This window comes from Gopherus flavomarginatus, chromosome 7 (assembly GCF_025201925.1).
Source record: "Gopherus flavomarginatus isolate rGopFla2 chromosome 7, rGopFla2.mat.asm, whole genome shotgun sequence".
In the NCBI taxonomy this organism is placed as follows: Eukaryota; Metazoa; Chordata; order Testudines; family Testudinidae; genus Gopherus; species Gopherus flavomarginatus.
The window spans coordinates 54,910,133-54,935,550 of NC_066623.1; the positions used below are offsets into that span (position 1 = coordinate 54,910,133).

Genomic DNA, 25,418 nt, shown 5'->3' on the forward strand with positions numbered 1-25,418 from the left:
TGTGCTAGGACGGTACAGTCGCATCTGATCTCCAACAGCAAGTGACTCCTCTGGGTGGGTGATCAGAAAAGGTTGAGTTGTGTCCAGGTCTTAGCCAGGAAGATGTTTCTTCCTTTCCCTATAGTGAGCTGCAGGCACAAGTATGATCACTTGGTGCCTGCAATGGTGTTGGCCTAACATTACTACCCAGTTCTTGTTCCTGGGTTAGGCTTAGCCTCTGCTACAGGCAGTGCTAGCTGAACTAGATAAAAAGCAGGATCACTGACACTTATCACTAAGATCTCATCCTGCTGACTACAGTTAAAGCAGCATTATAGCATTTAAGAGCAATGGAAGGGAACAAAGCAGCTGAAGTAGGAAATTCTGCCCCCTCTACTCCAAAGGTGGCCCTTAGCCTAGCCCTTGAATCCTATGATCCCTCTTCTCAGAGAAGGAGCTGTCCTTTGGTACCTCTGCTGCAGTCTTTGCAAGTGAGACCTTGTCCGTGTTGTTTTACCCTGCAGTCTGTACTTCAGGCAGACGAGCAAGTATGCAGATGGAGGTGGTGAGGGCCAAAGCAGCTGTGCCCTGGGGAAGAGCACTAGCACCATCCTTGCATCTCAGCTTCTCCTGTTGGTATAATATTGCTAACCTTCAACTGCTCCTTGGAGTTTCTCTGCTGGAAAGGCCTTCTGTGCTTTGATTTCAGAGATGGGGGATGTAGTGGATTGTCTAGGGCAGGCAATGCTGGGTGTTTCCCTCTACTGTTTTAAACAGGAAGTGGAAACTGCCACAGTTCAGTATAATGCACTTAACTTTTGAACAGGCAAAACTCCAGTTATCCTTAATTTCATCCTTTTGTTCCTTATGCTCAACGCCTCAGTGTTGTTAATCTCTTTACCTACTTCTGTTTAGCTAAGCTAGCCATACACAGCTTTTTAATTCTTCCACAGTCAGTGCCTTTAAGGGTGGGTGCAGTCTGCTCTCAACTGCTGCCAGGGCAGCACTAGCTTGCTGGTGTCCTAGAACTGAATACTATGCTAACTGCATTGTACATTGCCACCTTTCTGGAGGAGTAGCAGAAACTCATCTCTTGAAAGAGCCACAGGAGGCAGTTTTGCACTTGGCAGTGCCCTTCTGTACCCATCAGATCAGTTCTTCTGAGCCTTTCCCTTTGATACTACACTTGATTTAAAGATCTTGTTGCCTTTTAGGTCCTTTATGCAGTGAGTGATCTAGGCAGCATCTCTGCTGTAGATGGTACTCTTATGAGTTAACTTTGCTAAACTCCAAGCTTGATGGCTTGAGCCTGCTCAGTGCTTGTTCCCTGCTCACATACTAGTCCTCTACCCCACATTTGAGAGTTGTAGCTCCTCTCTAAAACAACTGGCAAGATTTCTTTAACTGCATTGCAAGTGACCCTTGTATTGACTGCTACAATACTAACAGTCTTCTCTCACTGGAAGCCAGCACTTCAAGCTACAGCTCCCATTCTTCCATACACAGATCTTTCAGATAAGGCCATATACCAGCACGTTTATTTGATTGCTAAAATAAAGGAGTATAAAACACTTTTTCTCCAATTGCATGTGTAAATAAAGAATAGCTTGCCTAATTGTTAGTGCCCTGGGGGATAACAAAACAACTTTCACTAAACCAGCAAATACCCCTAGGTGATTCTAGGGTAGAGCACTAGCACTATTCCATAGGTGCAGGTGGATGCCGTTATACACTGCTGTTCTCACTGCACAATGAGCTATATTTGGAAAAAGACCCAACCAAGCCTCTGTCAGCAACCATTCCTCTATAGAGATGGCCAGTGTTCCAATGCCCCTCTATGCTGAAATAGTTTAGGATAAGGGCATTGCTGTTCAGAACTGGTCTAGGAGAAGTCAGTCATGCTTCTACCAAGGCTCTCATACAGCTCCATGTGCATGAAGGAAACCTCTGGCTACAGAGACTGTAGCATCACTGTAGGTTTTCTTCATGCACAATGAACTGTCAGAGCATGACCCAGTAGTTAATCAGAAATTGTTACACTAAACAGCTGCTATGTCTACTGGCTCTAACTTCAATAGAAACAGTTGCTGGTGATGAATCAAGGTCACTAAATCTGATTTTAGTCCTAGGCGCCCCAGGCAAATTGTGAAGAATGGGACAGTCAAACCAGAACCCCAACTGTTTCTGTGTCCCATGGCCCCCCTACTCACAAATGCACAGGATTGCAGCACACTACCCCACCGCAGCTTCCCCCATTTGCACAGGACATTCAGAGCACTTTGTTACTGCCATCTAGAAGTTTAGTAAAAATCTCTAGCTGACTGAGTGGGACAGCCTGTTGCTCTTCTGTGAGGCCCATGCCATTAGAACACAGATTCCACATCACCCATCTCCACACAGACTGTTTTCAGCTGCGAGTAATACTCCATTGCTGCCCGGCCGTTCTCTCTGCCGAACCCTGGAAGGGACAGACACCATATTCAAGAGTGAGATGGTAGTGCCAGTCATTGCCACTCACCCTTTTGTGTTGTTGCTCTGTCACCAGCCATGTGATCAGACTCAGCCGTGCACGCTTCTGGCCCTTGGAAGAAGGATGACCCTGCCCGTAGGCAGCAGTACAGCATCACTAGCTTCTTGGCATGGCAGTTCAAGTTATCTCTAAACTGCGTTGCTGAGTCAGCTCTGAGCTAGGAGCCATAGCAGGCCGTGTAAATTCCCTTCCCTTGCTTTCTCTGTGTGTAACAATGCAGCCCCCTTATCAACCTCCTGCCTTCAGTTTCTAACTGCAGCCCTGGGTGCTCAAAATAGCAACCAAGCTGCTGAGTGGCTTTTCGCTTCCCACAGGTGTGACAGCCTCAGTTTTTGGTGTGTCAGCCTAGGCTGACACCACTTGATTCTGCTATCACTGGAGTAGGGACATGTATTCCTGTAGGCTAGAGAGATTTAAAAGGGAAGCTCTAGTAGGTTTTGCACAGCTGGTGCCTTGCTCACCTGACATCTTGTATCCTCCAAAGGGCAGCTCCACAGGGCTGATGTTATAGTTGTTAATGAAGCACATTCCGGCCTGGAGAGCAGCCACCACCCTGTGAGCGCGCTGGATATCCCTGTGGGAAAAGGACAAGGTTTAGTGCAAGCTTGCCTTTCACACCAATTCCCCCAGCCCTCTGCAGACAGCTCAAGTGGCAGGCAGCGAGTCCCACTAGCAGCCTTTGCTCCCCATGCCCAGCAGCAAAGCTGTGGAGAAGTGCCCGAGAATCTAGTTCGCAGGCAGGGTTTTTGACCCCAATGAGAGAGGCATCCAACCTGTGCCTGCCCAATTTATGTACAGAACTGTCACATCTTACGTGGGGGTTAGGTTCTAAAGCCAGTGCATAAGGCGAAAATCGCCTATAGTCAAAACCCCAGACCAGCAGCGAGCTGAGCTGGCAGCTGGAACACCAGACCAGCTCAGCCCGCCGCCGGTCTGGGATTCCGTCTGCTGTCTCCTGCCAGCCAGGGGACACAGCCCTGCTGCCAGCCTGGGCTTCCATCCATCGGGCTGAGTGGGGCCAGCAGCCGGGACCCTGGCTTGCAAGGGGCCCACAGCCAGAACCCCAGACCAGTGGTGGGCTAAGTGGCTCAGCCAGCTGACAGTCTGGAGTTCCGTCCGCCAGCTCCTGCCAGCAAGGGGACGCAGCCCCCTGCCGGCCCAGGGTTCCATCCATTGGGCTCAGCGGGGCCAGCAGCCAGAACCCCAGACATGGCGGGCTAAGCGGCTCAGCTAGCCGACAGTCTGGAGTTTCAGCCACCGGCCCCACTCAGCTCACTGGACAGAACCCCGGGCCAGAAGCAGGCTGAGCAGGGCCGCATTCCCCGGCTGGCAGGAGCCAGCAGATGGAACCCCAGACCACGCATAGTTGAATTTGTGTAAATGTGCATATGATGTGACTCCACTGTAATAGCTAGTTGCCAGGAAACCTAGGGTAGCACTTAGAGCTGTTAGCCTGCCTTCCATGTGTACTAGTTCCGTCTTCTCCCCCAGCACTGCAAGGGAAAGCAGGCAAAAGCTGCCTTTGGACACTTGGTGTGTGCATGTCCCAAAAGGAGGCAGAGAGTCTTCCTGTGGCAGGGAAGACAGGCAGGGCTGTGAAGGAGTTTGAGTGGCAGTTGGAGACAGGTTGTTAGAAAAGGGGAAATGGGGGGGGAGGAGGAGGGAAATCAACAACTGTCAGTCAGTCATTTACAAGCTCTGTACTCCCAGCATAGTGCACTTTGTTAATCTTTTACATTACAAACTCCTGGGAAAGGGGCCATTTCCTCATTTATGTCTGCACAGTGGGACCCCAGTCCTAGATGAAACACACAGCACCAGGGACTTTTTGTTCCAGGTCATGATCCATTACTAGGACTCCTAGGTGTTATGATTATATACAAAAAATAAATAATAGTGCTCTGTTTTGATCTGAGCCATCTTGCTGCTCTCTGTGGCTGTTAAGAGAGCATCTGTGAAGCAGAATTGCCACTAGGACTTGGTGTTTAGTTTGGTAACATTCTTCCCTTATTGCTAGTACCTTTCAAGGACTGAACACTGCCCCCCAGCTGTACCTGGTAAAAACACCACCTGCCAGCCCAAAGGTGGTGTTATTGGCTCTCTCCAGGACCTCCTCCTCAGTGTCAAATGGTAGGATGGACATGACAGGCCCAAAGATCTCCTCTTTCACACAGGTCATGTCATCTCTGCAGTCCCCTGGAAGTATTGCAGCACGTGTGAATTTGCCATGCTGAATTCTGTATGTAAAATCCCAGCCCGCCCACAACTGTCCTTGACAGAGCACCTTTATTGACTCTCCACTGACCAAGCTGGGAAGGGCTTAGGGTAGAATGCAGGTGGGGGAGGGTGGCATGTCCTACCTCTCACATGCAGAGCAAGCATGAACTTTTGCACTCATCCCTCTGACTAGTCACTCTACTGAGCTCCAATCTACAACTTGTGTGCCAATTCTCTGTCAAGGCCACCATGTGCCATCCACTGTCTCTCAAAGCTCCTAAACCAATGAACCCCTATATGCCTTGCACTGCAACCTGAATCCATTATCTATATTACTTATGTGGAATGTTGCAGTTCAGGACTGAAGGGCTAGGCAGAGCTATGTGTGAGACCAAAGGAAGGTACTGCAAGTCAGAACTGAGGGTATGTCTACATCTACAATTTTGCAGCGCTGGTTGTTACAGCTGTATTAGTACAGCTGTATAGGGCCAGCGCTGCAGAGTGGCCACACTTACAGCAACCAGCGCTGCAAGTGGTGTTAGATGTGGCCACACTGCAGCGCTGTTGGGCGGCTTCAAGGGGGGTTCGGGGAACGCGAGAGCAAACGGCGGGGAAGCAGGTCTCCTTCCCCGGTTTGCTCCAGTGTTCCCCGAACCCCCCTGCAAGCAGATCTCCTTCCCCGCGGTTTGCTCTCGCGTTCCCCGAACCCCCGTGCAAGCAGGTCTCCTTCCCCGTGGTTTGCTCTCGCGTTCCCCGAACCCCCGTGCAAGCAGGTCTCCTTCCCCGCGGTGTGCTCTCGCGTTCCCCGAACCCCCGTGCAAGCAGGTCTCCTTCCCCGCGGTGTGCTCTCGCGTTCCCCGAACTCCCCTGCAAACTGCGGGGAAGGAGACCCGCTTGGGGGGGGATTCGGAGAACACCGGAGCAAACCGCGGGGAAGGAGACCTGCTTGATTACCAGAGAGGTATCCTCAGGTATGCTGGGATACCTGCTTATTCCACAGAGGTCAAGAAAAGCGCTGGTAAGTGTCTACACTAGATTACCAGCGCTGGATCACCAGCGCTGGATCCTCTACACCCGAGACAAAACAGGAATACAGCCAGCGCTGCAAACAGGGAGTTGCAGCGCTGGTAATGCCCTGCAGATGTGTACACCTCCTAAGTTGCAGCACTGTAACCCCCTCCCCAGCGCTGCAACTTTGTGATGTAGACAAGCCCTGAATGTACTGGCAGACTGGGGGGTGGGCTGGGGGGGCAGCAGGAGCAATGGTGGTGCTGTGCACAAGCTTGCACGTCTTCTGCCTGTATCATGCCTATAAGATCCTCCGACAAGTAAAGATCATGTCCAGACATAGCATTGGATACATGACTTCTACCCTGGCTCTGCATTATGCAGGAAGTTGGCAAGCTGCCTGCCCACAATTCAAAGCCCTCAGCTGCTGCTTCACATCTCCCATTCCCTCACATTCCCCTTTAAGCCTACCCACCCTCCATTCTTGTACCACCAGCCCTGGGGCTGAACAACTAGATGGGGTTGCAGGAGCTTCAGGAGAGTATAACAAAGCTAGGCAAAATGGGCAGTGTGATAGATGAAATTTAATGTGGGCCAAGAGTATAGCTACACTGCAGTCAGAGGGGTGATTGCAGCACACAGACATACCTGAGCTAGTGGTTTCAAGCTAGCTAGAGCAAAACAGATGTGAAGCCACAGCAGCATGTATAAGCTCCCCCACCTTGAATACATACTTGAACTGCTAGCACTTGCAGCTGCACTGCTATTGTTATTCAAACTAGCTCAATCAAAGCTAGCTGTGGTCTGTCGACAAATGCTGCAATCACAGCTCTGATTGCAGTGTTGAAATGCCCTAAGTTGCAAGGTAATGCAGACTATGGGACACATTTACAATTTCTCATAATCCTTCCTGGGCTCAAAATTGATTCCAAAACGGACCTATGCATTGTTATGGACAGCTCAAGGACCTCTCCTCAATGCACAGCAGCACTCGGGTGTTAGAAGGCAGACAAAAATGCTGACAATATTGCTACACTGTATACAAAGTCTGCCCTTGAACACCCTATAGTCAGTTCTAGTCACTCCCTTTGCAACATAGTCAACGGTCTAAAAATAGTAAGAGGCCTACAGAAGCTGGGAAGATTGAGACTATTCAGTTGAGAGTAAATGAAGACTAGATGCAACCAGAGGTGCATCAAACAGTTCACAGAAGGTAGATCAGGAACTGCTCTCTCACACAACAAGGAAATGCCTTAATTTTAAAAAGTGATGAAAGAAAGTTACTTTTTTAAAACTAAAGCCATGATAATAAGCCTGAGGAACCCACTACCACTAGATGAGATTAAGAGCCCCATAAGATTCAAGGAGAATTAGGTTGTTGGTTTTTTTTGTTTGTTTGTTTTTTGAAGATCATCATCTACAGTCAAATTACTTGGAAAAAGCTTCTTAAAAGGGATATCAACTTTCATGTCTCAGGACACACAGCAAGCACTATCTACCCAGGATTAGGGAGAAATTTCCACCCGTTTGTGCCAGTTCTCTTGCAGTTGTCCATCCTGGGGGTATTAATACATCTTCCTCTGAAGCATCAGATTCTGGTCACTGTCAGAGAAATTATACACCACTGATCTTACCCAGTATGTCCCTATGCCTCTAGAGTACTGTGTGTTGGGTCCAGCTGTCTGAGCTATACAAACTATCTGAAAAGGGTACACATTTCACAGGTTCCAATTTAGGCAGAGGGTCCGACTGAGCTCAGGAACGTGTTAGCATTAAACCTATGCGTGAAAGATAGCTCCACTGAGCTGAAGAGAAATCATACCCAGCACGCAGGGTCGCATGTAGTAGCCATTCTTCAGCTTGAGGTCATCAGGAACATACAGCTCCCCACCACACAGCACCTTTGCCCCCTGAAAATAAGCCAAATTAGAAGGTACACAGGTGTCAGAGAGCCAGCACACCGCCCTGATGTGCCTGTTGGCCAGCAGCAGCCTAAGGTAGTTGGAGTTGGCCACAGTCACAGGAATGATGGAGTCCACAAGTTTGGAGGTTTAAGGGGTGGCAACAGTCAAATCAGCTTCAAAGAGAGCTGCCCAGTGAAGGCCCTGGACTGCTTGGTTGGCTAAAAAGCTGGAGCTGTCACCCTGTGGCTATGTGGAGACCAGAGCAGGCAGTTCTCAGTAACAGGATTAGCCAGTTCCCCAACAGCACGAAGCCTCCCTCCCTCCCTCCTTCCCTTTATGCCCATGAAGTGCAAGAGAACAGCAGCAGCTTGCACCACCTGTTTGGGGAAGCCAAGCTGGATTCCCAAGGTTATTTTGGTTCCTTCATCTCCAGCAGGTCTGACATTTCCCCTCCAAAGCTTCTCCAAGAACTTCAACACATAAGCTGAGATGCCTAAAGGCCTGAGTAGCATGTGACTGGCCAGATACATTATGGGGATGTTCACCCCACCCAGAAGAGAAAGGGGTCTGCTCTACTCTACCAGCACCACCGCAGGCAGCAGAATGGACGTTAGTCATTTGGCATCCCCACTACCACCCTTGGCTTGACCTTGCTCTAATTTTTTAAAGCATGTGCTAATCGCCCAGCAATAAGTGCTTTTCTCAGGTGGACTGGAAAGGAAGGGGTTAAAGCAGATGTCTGCAGAAGGCACCCTGCTCTAGTGCCTTGTCCATTGTACATCACTGTGACCAGCATTGACTCTGGAGTAAATAAAGCTGGGACCTATTTTTTTCCCCCACAGTGTGAACACAATTTATTGGATGCTTTACTACACAAACCCGCACTGAATAATTTTAGATACAAATTGAATTGCCTTTTAAAAAAAAAAACCAAGATGTCCGTTATGGTTTATCTTTGCTACTGAACAGGAGCACCTGTATTCTAGTTCCAAGAATGATGAGCAAACAAAATACTTCTTGCTTCATCCTAGTTTGAGACTGTGCCACTGTCACTAGCAATCTTGTTTTATTTTTGGAGAAGAATTCAGGAATAATTCAATATATCTATGCTGCACGTGACCTGTCCTTGGCCATAGGAGCAACTGCATCTTTAGGTGTCTCAAAATGTACATCAGCTTCTCCTGTAGCTTTCCCACTGGAATCATATTCCATGGTGCTTTTTCCAGTTTCAGTGGAGCAAAAAAATTTACAATGTCTTGGGTACTAGCTTGACAGGCTTTCATGTTTTCCCTGGCAGGTGTTTGCTATCAGCTAAGAACTGAAAACCCTTGAGTTTAGAGCCACTCAGAGCCTGAGCAGACAGCATCTGCTGCTGCCCATGCCATTTAAGAGAAAGCCTACCCAAGCAACAAGCAGATAAAGGAGAAAACTGTTTTCAGCTGTTTGTATTAAGAGCTGGCCAGCGTCCAAAGTTCAGGGCTCTGTCATTCTCCTGTTACAGATGATGATATTGCTAACATGGCTGGTGAAGCCAGGAGCTGCAGTCCCTTGTTAGTATGTCAGAAAGGGTAATGCAGAGCCCTAGACTTGGCCTGTGACTGGAAGAATGCATTTCCCACTGCTTTGTTTGAAGAGCCCAGTGAGCTGTAATTTGAATCTGCCCAGGTGATCTGTTACTGGCCTGGCCTGTTAAACAAAGAGCTCTGCAGTTAAACTTTAAACCAGGACTGTCAGACTCAGTGTGGGGAGAGCACCAAATTCAGCTTTTCATTGAAGGCACTTACTACAAGTTCAGAACAATAGTCTCCTCTTGACCTATAGCAGAGCTCCAGCTGGAATCAGTAGGAAGTTTGCACAAAGATCAAGGGTGAAATCTGGCTTGTATGTAATAAGTTTGGACCAGCCCCTCAGCTGGTGCAGATTGGCATTCCTCCAGTGGAGCAATGCTAGTTTACACCAGTTAAGGATCTGGACCTTAGTTGTTCATTTCATGGTCATGTTCAGCAGGAAAATATTCTCCACTTCAGGATGACCCTTCTGTCATTTGTTTCTCTTCCTTCCTTTCTGTTTCTCTTCCTCCCTGTCTGTCCCCTCCTTTCATCCCCCTTGCATTTTGTTCTCTGCATCACCCCAATTCTACCCCCTCCAGGGTTCACCCCAGACCCCTCCCTATTCCTGCTGCTAAAATGATCAGCCTTTAAATAGTTAGTGCTGACATATGAACATCTTTAGACTTTAGCATGACTAGACCAAAAGGTATTAACAGGGATTGGGAAGTTCACCTATCTCAAAGCTATTATATCCAGGCTGCCTGCAGACCAGCCACCCATCACTTCACTAGTTACGCTTGGGTCAAGTCTAGAAGATTCTCATTACAAACACAAGACCTATCATTTTGTTTTTAAATGAAAGCTGAGATTCTACAGTATTCAAGCAAGCCAGGTGTTTGCCATCTCCGCTTTACATGTTACAATGTCCACTATCTAGCCCCATGAGCCCATAGCCCTGCTGAGACACTAATATCTGAATGGCATATCATCTTACCACTCTGATTCAACATTAAGCCATTGTGTAAGTTTTAATCTAGGTGTCCCTTCTATATGTACCCTCTTGGCATGCATAATTCAGCCTCAGCAGAGAAAGGGCTTCACCCCAGAAAGGGTAGGGAGAACATGCTGCCTGTCTATTAAACTAGCAGCTGAGGGAGATGGAAAGTCCCTTCCCCAACGTGTGTGACTCTTTCCAACAAGCCTCCTCAAATCCAAGAAAGCCAGATGCTCTCACCTGCTCCTTCGCCTGAGTAATGAACCCCAGGACTCGCTCCAGGTGGGAGCGGCTGATGAGGGCCCCCATCCTTGTGTCTTCCAGAAGTGGATCTCCAATTTTAATCTTCTGGGTGCGTTTCACCACTTCCTCCGTGAAGGCCTCCAGGATCTCCCTCTGCACAAACACTCGAGTGCCATTGCAGCAAACCTGGGACATCAGAATCAGCAGTATCTTATACAAGGCTCTTTAGGAAGAGGAGTATGTAACATACTATGGCCCCCCACAGGACTCCCCACATGGCACATTATCCCACCCACCGAAGCAGCACATGCACCAACCACTTGTTTCACTTACACTACCTCCAAGAAATGGGATTCGGCTGCAAGTGTCTATTAAGTGACCAATGTAGCTATCAAGTTTAACCCCCTCACTATCTTCCCTCAAACATATTCAATCCTTGAAGGAGCCAGTTAGGGATGTGGGGCAAAAATCTGTCTAGGGATTGGTGCTGCTTTGAGCAGGCAGTTGGACTAGATGACCTCCTGAGGTCCCTTCCAACCCTGATATTCTATGATTCTATATTGGGAGTGAGCTGAAGAATTTGAGCTCCTCTCTATCATCACCTGCTCCATACGGGCCACTAGCATGATTACTGTTTGCATGGCAGTCTGATTGATTAGAGAGGAGCTCAAAACAGTCCAGGCACCTTCCCTCCCAACTCAGGGGCTGTTTGGACATGATACAGAAGCAAACTGCATTATGTAGCTCAGTCCAACCCCAGGGGCAATCAAGGCAAAGGGATTGCTTGCTGTCCAGTCCCTCACCACAAAACACATCACATCCAAGTACAGTGGAGTCACATCTTACGCAGGGGTTAGGTTCTGAAGTCAGCGCGTAAGGCGAAAACTGCATATACAGTCAAAATTACCCTTGAAAATCCCTTAAATTGCCCATAAAGTACAATACTGTATACTCAGATGTGAAAGTAAGCTGGTATGGAGCCCCAGGCCCTTTAAATCACCATCTGAGCCCAGCTGCCGGAGCCCCGGGGTAGTGGCGGCAGGACTTCAGCGGTGATTTAAAAGGCCCAGGACTCAGGTCGCTGCAGGGAGCCCCAGGCCCTTTAAATCACTGCCAGAGCCCTGCAGCTACTACACCAGGGCTCTGGCAGCAGGGCCTGGGAGGCAATGTAAAGGGCCCAAGGCTCCAGCCCTTTAAATTGCCAGCCTGGGGAAGCCGGTGTGGTCCGGTATGCTGTACCAGCTTACTTTCACTTCTGACAGTATCTTTAAACACTAGAATCACACTCAGCGCAGCGAGAGGCTCACACTATGAGAGGCATACAGAAACTGAGACAGACTGAGGGAACAGCAGATTCAAGTTTCCCATCTCATGCTCACTCTGGGGCATATGCTCATTGACTGGAATGGTGGCAGAATCGTTATTTTTCTTTTTTTGCCGAGCGCATATGGTTAAATTCACGTATGATGCAACTCTACTGTACTTTAATGGTCTCGGTGCCACCAAGTGGTGAAAATACATTTGGCCACCAGCAGGGGATAACACTGGTCTACAATTTTTGAGAAGTCGTCTGCTTCAGAGATAAAATGTGATATTATGTATTTTGATGTGCTGAATTCAAATATGACAATTAAAACAACTGATTGGCTACTGTTTCTAAGATATTTAAGTTTTTACATTTTATGTCTATGTATATTGTGTAGATAGTAGAGTTTTAATCATAAATTGTAAACCTAGGTCTTTTCATGTGTTTATGGTTGCTTTACATGATAAGATTTCACCTGTCCTGTTTATGTAACACTTTAAAAATCAGCAAAAGGGTTATATAACTAAAATTTATTATGAAACAAAAAGGCAAAAAACTATTAAGTACATAGTTTAGTCCTATTCAGTGTCTACTCGGCGCTTCTTGGCTTGTCTCTTGTATTCATTAAATGGAGCATCTCTTGTCACTGTCCAGCAATAGTCCGCAAGCATTGATGGGCTCCATTTGCCCTGATAGGCTGCCAGGAGATTTCACTGCTGTAGTCTGGAGCCCAACAGCTCTGCCTTACTCTTGGGTAGTTCCAAATCCCTGACAAGGTCATTCAGCTCACCTTGTGTTATGAGGTGTGGTTCAGAGGAAGAGGATGGGAGAAAATGTGGGTCCTGTGACATTGATGGTTCAGGACCAGAAGTTTCATCCTCTTCCTCTTCCTCATCTGACTCAAGTGAGAATGATTCTGGTGCATCAGGAACCGGCAGTCCTTCTCCGTGGGGTATTAGGCGTATAGCTGATGGAATGTTGGATAATGCACAGTCCACTTTTTCTTCTTTGACACACCTTTCCCAACTGGAGGCACCATGCAGAAGTAACAATTGCTGGTATGATCCGTTGGCTCTCTCCAAATTATTGGCACTGCAAAAGGCATAGATTTCCTGTTCAACCACTGGCGAAGATTTGTTGCACAAGTGTTGCAGCATATGTGTGGGGCCCACCTCTTGTCCTGCTCTCCAATTTTGCAGCCAAAATAAAGGTGATAGGCTTTCTTAACCATAGTGGTTATACTGCGCTTTTGTGATGCAAAAGTCACTTCACCACAAACATAGCAGAAATTATCTGCACTGTTCACACAAGTATGAAGCATCTCTGCTCACTTTGGCTAAACAGAAATGTGTCCCTTTGCAAAATCAAAGACTGACAAATAAGAGAGCACGACACTGTATGATTTCTAGAGCTGATATAGGGCAATTTGTTCAGCAGAGTGATGTAAGCTTTGTTATGATTGCATCATCCATGACTTCTAGGAATAACATGATGCAATTCATATCATGTATGACGCAATACCAGCTTCAGATTGCATCATTCATTGTTTTGCCTAAAAAGCAAATACTGTCCAAACCCAGTCATAGATTTATTCATAGATCCAGTCAAAGATGTATTTTAGTCATTTCTGGTTTAAATTGAGATCCCTTCCCTTTATAACTCACTTATCCTCCACCATTCCCAAGTCAAGGGTCGTATATACTGACCCAATAGCATATCTTGAAAACGAGAGCCAATCAACAATTTTAAGCATCATTTTCATTCTCAGTGACCCAGAATTAGTAAAGTTGGACTATATTTATTTCTGAAGCATTTTGGCTGTAGAGCAGTGTAATCAGAGTTGGCTGTTCAAACCCCAAAGGGACACTTAAGCATTTAGCTATTATGGCAATAAATGTTACAGAAAGCCCCAAAGTGCCCCCGGGGCTGGGCCCACAGGGGGTAAACATCTTGCAAGCTGGCATGGGGATGGGAGCATCATCAGCAAGCAAGAGAGGAAATCCCCACACTGCTGCAGACTCACAGCAGCTGATCTAGTCAGTAAGGGAATCCAAAGAGGCTGCAGTAGGGATGAAGAGCCAGACATTCTGATCTCTGTGCTGCAGGCTTAATTCCAATAGCTGATCTTAGGGGCTGGTATCTTACACAGAAGCAGCTCCTGGAGCCACCACCACCACTCTGGAGAATGATTCTACCTGCTGGGGCAAGTGAGGAAGGAGCTAGAGGTGGCACAGGAGTAGGCATTCGAACCCCAGTTTTGCCCTCTATCAGGATTCTCATTAGAGGCAGAATCCAGGAGACATCCCCTCAAACATCAAGGTGTGTGCTATAGCCCTGCATGGGACTATTCTTAATCCCACTACCACATGCTCCTCTGGACCCCAGTCCCGCTGCAGGGCTCTACATTAGTTCTGTACAGAGCTCTAGTGTGTTCCCTTCCCCAGGCCTGTGAAAGAAACTTCATAAACAGGTTCCATCATGGGCACTGCCCCCAGGGAAGTTTTTCCTATCAGGTACAAGGAGAGTGAATATAACTTGAGTGTTTTAGGACATCAATCGCTGTAGCATCTGTGGGGCTGCAGATGGGGAGAGGAGGGAAACATGAGAGTAGAGAGTAAGCAGGTAGCATTCACATCTCCTTGGAGCTACACACCTCGCCCTGCGTGAGAAAGTTGGCCATCAGGGCTCCATTCACGGCATTCTCTAGGATGCTGTCAGAGAATATGATGAGGGGGGACTTGCCCCCCAGCTCCAGGGTGACTGGTTTGATCCCTTTGGCTGACATCTCCATGATCTAATACAAACAAAGACAGAAGGGACAGGCTGCTGGGGGATGAACACAAATGAGACTGAGGGCCCAATCAGGTCCAGAAGGGCCACAGGAGATCACAAATACGTGCCCCCATTCTAGAGAAGGGGGACAGAGGAGAAATTCACTCCCGGCCCACACACATGCCCTTTGCAACAACAGAAGTAAATCACATTCAGAAGACTGGGGACTGCATTTTTTTTGGTGGGGGGCACTCAGGACTGTTCCCAGACTGCTGCCCCATGATGGGCACAAGAGACTTTTTGCTGATTAAAATGGTAGTTGAAACCCAAAGAGCTGTGCATGTTGAAGATTTACAGTTTTAAGGGTGTATAAATTTTAACATGTAATAAGACTGAGTGCAAGGATCCAGACACACAGCACCAGCCAAGGGTGCACATAGGGCATGTGTGTGTGAAAATATCTACAATACCAGAAGCAGATTGACCCAGTCTGTGCTGTGCTACTCTCTTCTTCACATCTTTTGGGGGCCTCACCTGCCTCAGGGAATGGACAAGGGCTCTGGTTTCTCAGCAAAGAGACTTTGTCAGGGACTGAGTGAGTATTTTCATTTGCTTCGGAAAAGGCTGCAACTAGAAACTGAGGGGAATGAGCTAGATCCCCATCCCCAACACAGGAAATGGCCAGGATCAGTTAGTATCCCACACTAATGGAGGGATTGATTCTCTAGGGGGAAATGCTTGAGTTCCAGACTCACATGGCTGCAGGATAAATCTTCCTCAGCTCCAAAGAACTAATGGTCTCACTGCATGCACATGAGTGGAATTTGCTGTAGGTCAGGGTTTATTCCCCAAGATACTATTGCTAGGTAAACAGATGTCCAATTACGTGGGGTATAAAATTACTAACAATGATTGCTACGTCTCCTCCCTCCACCCCCTGGGAAAAGAGAGGTCTCTGGATATTAATTTACCCTGAGTTTGGATTGATTGGAGGGAAACATATTAGTTTCCAGGAGTTCTCATGTGTTGTCTTACCACTTAGTTCAAAACACATCCTGACCCAAGTTTACCCATTTAGGTACCTGTATTTATTCTCTGCTAGAGAACACTCTTCATCAGGCCATAACAGGCTGAGGAGTTTAAAACTATCAGAACAGAGACTCTCCATGGATTTTATCTGGTTAATAGCTCCTTTCTAGAGCAGAGGCAACCTTCAAGCCCCCCACCCTGAAAAAAAACACCCCACAACTAATGCTATAAGGGCCAGCCTGGAGTACAAGTACAGCCCTGTGTCTGACATTTCTGTGCCGCAGCAGAACAGCTGCAAGGCATGCCCCATGTGCCCACCCATTCTCCAGGGCAGGCTGCTTGTGCACAGGCTTGTAGGAGGGTCTACCTCTGCTGCATGTCCTCTAGTATTTGTGCATAATTAGAAGTCCCTTGCCTTGCCCCCTAGCACAGGGTGGTCTTTACCTTGATACCAGTTGGTACGCTCCCAGTAAAAGAGACTTTGGCCACATCCCGGTGCTGGCACAGAAATTGGCCAGTGGCAGCTCCCCCTTGCACCACGTTGAATAGCCCATTGGGCACACCAGCCTGGCTGAAGATCTCTGCCAGCAGTACCACTGAGATGGGGGTGAGGGGAGACGGCTTGTAGATCATGGCATTACCTATGTGAATCCAGCCGGAGCGGGGAGTGGAGAAGAGAAGGGGTGTTAAAATCTGAGAGACACTGGGGACAGGGAGGCAGGGGGTTGCATGTTCAGATATCTCACCCTCCAGTAGGACAATGGATTTTGCAAAGACACTGAAAACAGGAGAGTGAATGGAAGTTTTTCCCCTTTTGATCCAGACAGGTATCCAGGCAGGGCAGCAACAGCATTTACAAATGCATATTCTCAGAAACTGATGAAATGAGGGCACAAAGGGGGGCAAATGCAACAGAAGTCTCACAGCCACAGGAGGGTGCTAGTATGGCACCTGCTACTGGAACTAAGTCAGGAGGAGGAGCAGGGCTACTGCTTTGCTGGCCTCACCTCTTTGCTCCATTCCCTTTCTCTCCCTCTTCCATTGAAACTCCTACCTGTTTGGTGTGAGGCAACAGCAGCACCCCCTTCCTGTCATGATCCCACCCCATAACTTATTTGCTAACTCTCCCTTGCCCTTGTCTCCCCTCCCAGCCAGAAAAAGGGTCTCTTAGAAACAGATCTAAGACAAACAGATGCTTCGTCACCCACTAATGGAGCTCTTAGTCCATGAACACTTAACCCGACTCTCTCCTTCACCACCTGATCACCAAATCACAAAAATCTTGCACAGACAGGGGGTCTCATTACCACAAGCCAAGGCTGGGGCAGACTTCCAACAGGCAATCTGGAAGGGATAGTTCCAGGCCCCGATCCCAACACATACCCCAAGCGCCTCTCTTCGGGTGTAAGCAAAGGATCCCCCAGGAAGCTGGACGTGCTGACCTGGGCAGGGATAAATACAGGTGAATGAGAATATATGTAGTTAGATGGACAAACTAACAAAGAACCTTCAAGCCTTAGACAGCTTCAGACTCACTTCCCTGCCTCACTTCCCAAAGTGGGATCTAGCAAAGCCTTCTATACTAACAGGTTTGCAAGTGCCCCAAGACCAGTAACACCAAATGGGGTTTGCCCAAAGAGGTCTTAAGATCTTGACTCAAGGAAAAGCTCCTCCCCTTAGTGAATTAGAGTGAAATCCCCACGGTGCCACTGGAACCAACAAAAGGAAAGACACTAAAGAAAAAATTCATTGCTGGCCCAGGTGGGTGCCTGCAAGCCCACTGAAACCAGCTGCACTTGATTATTCCAACAGTGGCAGGAAGGTCTTGTGGTTAAGGCACTGGCCTGGGAGTCAAGCAATCTGGATTCAATTTCCAATTCTGTTACAGGCTTCATGTGTGACTTTGAGCAAGTTACATCTTTCTGTGCCTCAGTTTCTACATCTGTAAAAAGGAGAGAAGAAGCCTCTCTTCTCCCACCCTTTGTCTTGTCCATTTATGCTGTAAATTCTTTAGAGCAGGAACTCTCTCTCAGTACATGTATAAACAGCATCCTAGCAAAACAGGGCCCAGATCTCATCCAGATCTGAAAGCCCCAGCTAACAGTGAATCTGATCCCTGAATATAAAGACAAAAAAGAAAACTTCCATTTGTTACCTGCTTTACTACAGCCTTATCCATTTATATTCATAGCTGAGCTACCACCTCCAGACTATGGTCAAGCTTTTACTAGCAGAGCCACCCTTAAGAGATGTTAAACCAAGGTCCAGTCTGCACTAAAGACAGGGATATCACTGGAGGTGTAGTCAGTTACCTTTCTCCCATTACAATCAGCATCAATGTCCCAAGATGATAAATGGACTCTTGCTGCATATAGAATGGCTGCCCTGTTTACCTGGTCACTGCATTCCAGCCCAATTTAATCCCAGGCACTCCTGATGAGGTCAATGGAGTCACACAGGTTTTAAAGCAGGACGGAATTTGCCCAGGTTTAACTCACCACTGCATAAAAAGTGTTGTGATACCATGGTTCCAAAATTCTACCCTATTCCAAATAGCCAGGGACTTTCCACTGGCCTTAAGATTTATCATCTGACTAAACAATCACTGCAGTATATAAATGACTGACTCACAGCTGGGGGAAAGGAATGAGGCTCCAGTGACCAGTACAGCTCTCACCTGCTATAGCTCCCGCTAAACCTGCATAATACTCCAGGCACTGCCAAGATATGTCAACATCTACTCTGGCTTCAAAGATGGATTTCCCATTATTGATGGTTTCCATGATGGCAATTTCTTCCCTCCGTTCCTGTAAGAGCAGCACAGTAACAGCATTAGACAGACTGGCACCGCCCACAGCATGCCAGCTGCCTTCCAAACACAGGTGAAGACATCTTTGCCATCAGTGATGACCCAACCCTCTCTAAAGCTGTGTTTGCCATTTACCAGTTCACCAGTGTGTTGAGCTGGGTGTAGAGGAGTATCTAAACAAAGACCTGCTGGGGGTCTGCCATAGGTCTACTCTTGCTTAATATCCTTGTTTAGATTTATTGATCATTTAGATTTAGAAACTGGAGTAAAACAAAACATTAAGGAAGTTCACAGAATATACTAAATTGGGAGGAACTGCAAACAACAAGGACAAGAAAAATCCAAAATGGACCTAAAGAGGCTAGAACCATGGATTTAAAAATAAATTCTGCTGGTAAATCATCTTTATCACCAGACTGCCATGAACACAGCGTTACAATGCCACTGTAGGGGTCTGACAGTAGGAGAAGCTGGACTATGAAGGAAAAATAAGCATAAATCTCTCCAAAAATATAGCAGAGGCAAACCTGAAATGCAGCCAAGTATGTATGTACTTTTCAGTGTATGTATTCTTTCATTTGCCCTAGCAAGAGTCCCATTCTAACGCATTCCAGTTACAGGGTTACTGCACTAAATCCAGGCCTATACTACAAACTTATATTGGTGTAACTACGTTGCTCAGGGGTGTGGAATATCCACACCCCTGAGCTACAGGGATACTGACATAACTCCCAGTGTAGAAAATGCTATGTCGACAGGAGGGACAGAAACTCTCCCATCGGCGTAGGCAGTGTTTTCACTGAGCACTACAGCTTAGCAGGGATCTGGAGCAATCAAATTTCTGAATTGCTCTGCTCTGGCTCTGCTCCAGCTCTGGGCAAAAACCTACTGGTCTGTGCTCCAGCTCCGGGCTCCGCTCCAAAGCCCTGCAGCTTAGTGTAGCTAAGTGTAAACAAGCCCTTAGTAGTTATGAAGATCAGGCAGTCTAATAGTTATGCAATTTAAGTTCCAAAAGCAAATGGAGACAGGGATAGAGCCCTGTACTTTTCTGCAGGCACAGAAGTTCTGGACTTTGGGAGGTTTCACTTCTAGCCAGCTTACATGGATTTTTATATGTCTGATGCAAACAAAACTAAATTTACTATAAGGACACAGAAACTACAGTAGTGGGATAAGCAATCCAGAGACCTCAACTCAGGCATAAATTTGGCCTATATTCTTTGCGACATGGGAGACCCAAATGACAAGGAAGACAGCCAGGCACATTTAGGGCTCTGAAGAGACAAAAGATTGAGCTAGTGGTCACATGCAACAAAGCTGCCTTGATGAGACTGGAGACCAAGCTCTGCCCAAGGAAATCTACTATCTGTGCTGATCAAAGATGCCTTTCAAACTCTGCATTATTCATGCAGTTTGATTAAATGTTACTGCATTAGTGGTCTTATCTAGTGCTGCAAGCACAGCCAAACAGCAAGCTGTCAAGGGTTAAAACAGCTCAGGAGGAGGATCAAGGACAGGACCACTCCATTCCAACACAAGAGAAAAGCTTCACCACATACCCGGATAATCCTGGCAGCCTCCAGCAGAACCCTGCTCCGCTCCATGCCCGATTTCTGGCTCCATATCTTAAAGGCAGCTTTGGCACTCTGCACAGCCAGATCCACTTCCTTCTCCCCAGAGAATAGAAACTTGCCCATCACTCGACCTAAGAAAAAATAAGGTTTATATTTTAGAGCTTGCATTCAGAGATTTTTGCCACTAACCTCGCTGTCAGCAAGCATTTCTAGGAGTAGCACCAATGTGATCCATGGTTTAGAGTATCAGAAGAAGTGTTCATTCTGTCTCTTACTGCTTTTGCATGTATGCGAACAGATTTTAAGGCCACAAAAAAAGAATCAGTGATCATCTAGTCTGATCTCCTGTCTATAGGATTTCATCTAGTAATTCCTACACTGAACCCAATAACTTGTGGTTGAACTACAGCATCTTTAAATTGAGATTGGATGTCTTTTTAAAAGATTTCATGTGATGAAGAATCCACCACAACCCATGGTGAACTGTTTCAATGGTTAGTTAACTTTGCTGTTCAAATTTTGCTCACTATTACCAGTTAGAGTTTGTCATGCTTTGACTTCCACTTGTTGGATCTTATGTTTTTATCTGCAAGATTAAGGCATCTCCTCCCTGCGTTGATTCTGTAGGACTTGGGATAACCCAACAACACCTCGTCTAAACATCCTCTCCCAAAAAGCTTTTTAATCCCAGCATTTAAAGATAGTTATAGTTTAATACATTTTGAACAGGTCATCTGCCAGTACCAGATGTTGGTCCTGGAAGAGATTTTTACTATCAGCAAGGGCCTGTAGAATTCTGCATGGATTTTCCATTAAAGGCAGTGGGCATACTGCTTATGGACTGGGTGCAGGGCTGGGCTGCAGAGGTTGCTATTGGTATGGACTGAGCCAGCTTCTGGTATTGACACTAATTCCAAGTGTTATTTGCTAAAATACTGACGGACTGCCTCTGAATATGACCATTATGCTACTAGCACCAACTGCTATTTGCTAGAACTACGATTTTCCCCAGGGAGCTAGGGATCAAGTGCCTTCCTTGAGACACCATAAAGGGATCTGACTTTCAGAGAATGGGTGCCCAATGCCTTCTGAAAATCAGAACGGTTTAAGATATCTCAACCTGAGACACTTAAAAGTTACAAGACACTTTTAAAAACCTGAGCATAATTCACTAGCGTGAAGGGTGGCCAGGGAAGAAAGGAGAAGCAGCTACATTAAATCCTTCAAGCATTTGAAGAGCAGCACCAAAGGCAATTCCCATATAGGAAATGCAAGCACAAGCTTCTACTTAACTAGCCTGTGGATTATCAGTGATGAATTTCCCTGAGCCAAATACTGGCTTGAAGGCAAATTCACACTTCTCCGAATGCCACTGCACAGTATCTACAGCTATTCTCACAGACAATGAGACTGATGTGAAGAGTAGAGGTGCTGGCAGGAAAGAAAGTGATGCTGGATATTCAGGGGTGGCAAAGGGAAGGGAGATAGGTGTGTAGCCGCAGTGCAGGGCACCTGGCTAGAGATGAGAGAAGTCCATGCTTTCCTGTCTACCTCAGCACACCAGGGATTTGCCGAGTGCCTCCCGCCCCATTCTGTTAAGTTTGAGAAAGCACTGGGCTCAGTCCACATGAGAACTTGGGACCCAACTATCCCCAGGGCTGATGTAACAGAATGCAAAATCCAGGCCACTTAGCTGCTGTAGTAATATTTGCTGCACTAACTCTCTTTCTCCAGAGCCCTTGTATCAGATATCCTTTTCCTATCCCATGCAAGTCAAAATGGAAGAGAACCTGTTAAACATCATCTTTATAGGTAAGACAAGCTGTGTAAGTGTTACCCAAATGGGAAGCAGTGTTGTTGTAGCCGTGTTGGTCCCAAAATATTAGAGAGACAACGTGGGTGAAGTAATATGATTTACTGGACCAATTTCTGTTGCTGAAAGAGATTAGTAAAAAAAGCTGTGTGAGCATGGACATTTGTCTCTTTCACAAACAGAATTTGGCCCAAGAAAAGATATTATCTAACTCACCTTGTCTCCCCAAGTCAAAGGGACAGTTACTTGGAGACACTGCAGAGGGCTGGGCCTCACAATGAAGCTTGGGATTTCATCTGCTGTGTCTATCTAGCGTTCCAATCCAGTTCATGGGCACTGGCAGGTTGTTATATATCTTCAGGCAATTTCTGAAGATATCCAGGATCCCAGATGCCCTACTGGCACAGAAACCAGACAGTTACCTGTCGCTGGCTCATACACTTCCTCACTGTGGCTTCCATCCACAGGTTGAATTCGGGCCCCAGCCCGGTAGTTGAGTGGTTGCTGCAAGTGGAAGGTGCTGGTTTTGCTGCTCATGGTGGCAAAGGGGAGGAAGGAGCAGAATCGAGGCAGAAGGGACAGGCTGGGCCGTAGGAGCATCCAAGGGGCAAGGCAACAGGAACAGGCTATAGAGAAAGAGAAACAGAGACAGGTGTCAATCACCAAGTCTCCAGGCTCATTGCTAGGAACCACCAGCATCACCATGCACAAGGAAAAGAAAGGGCCTTAAGCATTAGAGGAAGAATTGAAGGGGAGATATGCAAGACCCATATAATCCCACCAGGGGAAGGCATCCCACCACTGGAGAGTGGGAGGAAGTATGAAAGTCCCCATAACCCCCCTGCAGAGGGGACCGCAGCACAGAAGGGGACAAATGAGTATGAAATCCCCCATAACCCCCTACAGAGAAAACCCCACCACTGGGTGGGGACAGAGGGGTATGAAAACCCCCATACTCTGCTATGGAGGGGACCCTGACACTGGAGGGAGGGGCAGGGAAGGGGTATGAAATCCCTCATAACTCCCTGCATAGGGGACCTGGGCACTGGGAGGGGGATAAGGAAGGGGTATGAAACCCCACATAACTCCCTGAGTAGGGGACACTGACACTGGTGGGTGAAGAGCAGGAAAGGGGAATGAAATACCCCCTAACCCCCTGCAGAAGGAACCTTGGCACGAAGGGGGAGGGGTGCGGTATTCCCCCAGAACCCCCCTGCAGAGGGAACCCTGGCACTAAGGGGGAGGGGTGTGGTATTCCCCCAGAACCCCCCTGCAGAGGGAACCTTGGCACGGGGGGGAAGAGACATGGAATCCCCTACAGCCGCCATACGGGGGAGGAGGAGCGAGCGGCGTTGTATGAAATCCCCCATAAACCCCCGCGGGGCACAGCGCCGAGTGGGGGCAAATCCGAGGGGGAGGACACAAAGCTACCGCCGGGGCAGGCGGCGGGAGCCCCGCGGCTGAGAGAACAGAGCCGCACGTCCGCGCACCCGGCGTCACTCACCCCGAGAACAGCTCAGTGCAGCCGCACGGCTCGACTTTACCCTGGGGCTGCGCAGAGCGGCGCGAGGCGGCGCAGCGCCCTCTGTGTGCTCGGCCCCGCCCCGCGCCCTGCGAGCGACAGCCCCGTTTTTCACCCAGCTCCCCCCGCAAGGCTCGCGCTGGAGGAGCGCGCGCATGGGCGCGGGGCTCCCTTTGCCCCAGCGAGTGAGCAGGGCTGGAACGCGGGCAGTGACCCGACACGCTGGTCTGCGCCCCCCCGGGCCGTCCTGCGTGTCCCAGGCTGAGCCCCGGCGCGGGGCGGGTCAGACCGGCACTCGCCCTCTCCCCCTCTGTCCACACGCGCCGGGGGGAGGGGAGAACTCCGCTGCCCCAGTATCCTGCCGCCGTTCTGCAGGGCCGCCCAGAGAGCGCGGTCTGGGTATTGGGCGGGGGCCGTCAGTGCTGCCGAAGATGCGAGTGACTGCAGGGCCCTCCCGCCGCTGAAATGACCCGGACCCCCGCTGGGTGAGAACAGGCACTGCAGCTCCCCCGCTTTCCCCAGGCAGGGCCTAGGCAAGGAAGTTTCAAGCCCTAGGGGAAACTTCCACCTTGCTTCCCCCCCCCACCCAGCTAACCCTGCCCCCCCATGGCAGCTAACTCAGCCCCCCACCCTGGGAGCCCCCCCCCCACAGCAGCTACTCCCCCCCACTGCAACAGCTAACCCCTCTCCCCCTTTGTCCCCGCCATGCCAACTAACCCTGCCCAGGGAGACTCCCCCTGTCCCCCCACAGCAGCTAACCCTGCCTGGGGAGACTTCCCCCTTCTCCTCCCCCTGCCACGGCAGCTAACCCTGCCTGGGGAGACTCTTCCCCCTCCCCCAACCCCGCCTGGGGAGACTTCCCCCTTCTCCTCCCCCTGCCACGGCAGCTAACCCTGCCTGGGGAGACTTCCCCCTTCTCCTCCCCCTGCCACGGCAGCTAACCCTGCCTGGGGAGACTCTTCCCCCTCCCCCAACCCTGCCTGGGGAGACTTCCCCCCTCTCCTCCCCCTGCCACGGCAGCTAACCCTGCCTGGGGAGACTTCCCCCTTCTCCTCCCCCTGCCATGGCAGCTAACCCCGCCTGGGCAGACTTCTTCCCCCCCCCAGCTAACTCTGCCTGGGCAGACTTCTTCCCCCCCCCCCACTAACCCCGCCTGGGGAGACTTCCCCCTTCTCCTCCCCCTGCCACGGCAGCTAACCCTGCCTGGGCAGACTCTTCCCCCTCCCCCAGCCCTGCCTGGGGAGACTTCCCCCCTCTCCTCCCCCTGCGGAAGCTAACCCTGCCTGGGTAGCCAACCCCAGCTCACCTCGGCTCCGCCTCCTCCACTGAGCACAGGGGTGCTGCTCTAATTCTCCCCGCCCAGGGTTGCGGGGCTGGTTGGAGGAGGCTTAGAGCTGGGCTGTGTGCTCAGCAGAGGAGGCGAAGTGGAGGTGAGCTGGGGCGGGGAGCTGTTCCCCTGTGCGCTCCCTCCCTCGTTACTGCGGGCAGCCCTCCCCGCGCGGCCCCCCCCCCACCCAGCTCACCTCCACTCCACCTCCTCGTCTGAGGGGACTTTTAGGCACCCCCAACCACTAGGCGCCCTAGGCGGCCGCCTAGTTTGCCTAAATGGTTGCACCGGCCCTGTCCTCAGGACCCCTGAATCCTCTGGGCAGGCCTGCCTCAGAAAACCCCACCCCATACTTTTTGCAGACAGTTTGATCTATTCAACCCTACCCAAACGCTACCCCAAACCCACCAAACTCTATCCAACCCTACCCAAATGTTACCCCAAAACCCACCCAAACTCTATCCAAACCCTACCTATCCAACCCTACCCAAATGCTACGCCAAACCGAATCAAACTGTACCCAAACACCAACTAGCCAACACTACCCAAATGTTACCCAAAACTTACCCAAACACCACCCCAAACCCACCTAGCTCTACCAAACCCTACCAACGCAATCCTACCCAAATGCTACCCCAAACACACCCAAACTCTATCCAAACCCTACCTATCCAACCCTCCTCAAACGCTATCCCAAACCAACCAGTATGCCCTTGTTGCCAAGAAGGCTAACAGCATTTTGGGCTGTATAAGTAGGGGCATTGCCAGCAGATTGAGGGACGTGATCATTCCCCTCTATTTGACATTGGTGAGGCCTCATCTGGAGTACTATGTCCAGTTT

The 25,418-nt window shown here is 49.0% G+C and overlaps 1 protein-coding gene across 1 annotated transcript; it reads right to left on the reverse strand.

Moving 5' to 3' along the window:
* Window positions 1–1,495: 1,495 nt before the first annotated feature.
* On the reverse strand, window positions 1,496–23,358 carry ALDH9A1 (aldehyde dehydrogenase 9 family member A1). The gene is made up of 12 exons (XM_050963222.1): window positions 23,233–23,358; window positions 22,151–22,354; window positions 19,901–20,046; window positions 18,210–18,339; window positions 16,840–16,974; window positions 15,977–16,173; window positions 14,385–14,525; window positions 10,423–10,611; window positions 7,557–7,644; window positions 4,564–4,705; window positions 2,971–3,083; window positions 1,496–2,437 (listed from the first exon to the last, which is right to left on the reverse strand). Exons 2-12 carry the CDS (start codon window positions 22,326–22,328, stop codon window positions 2,343–2,345), a joined length of 1,554 nt encoding a protein of 517 aa, XP_050819179.1. The 5' UTR covers window positions 22,329–22,354; window positions 23,233–23,358; the 3' UTR covers window positions 1,496–2,342.
* Window positions 23,359–25,418: the final 2,060 nt, after the last annotated feature.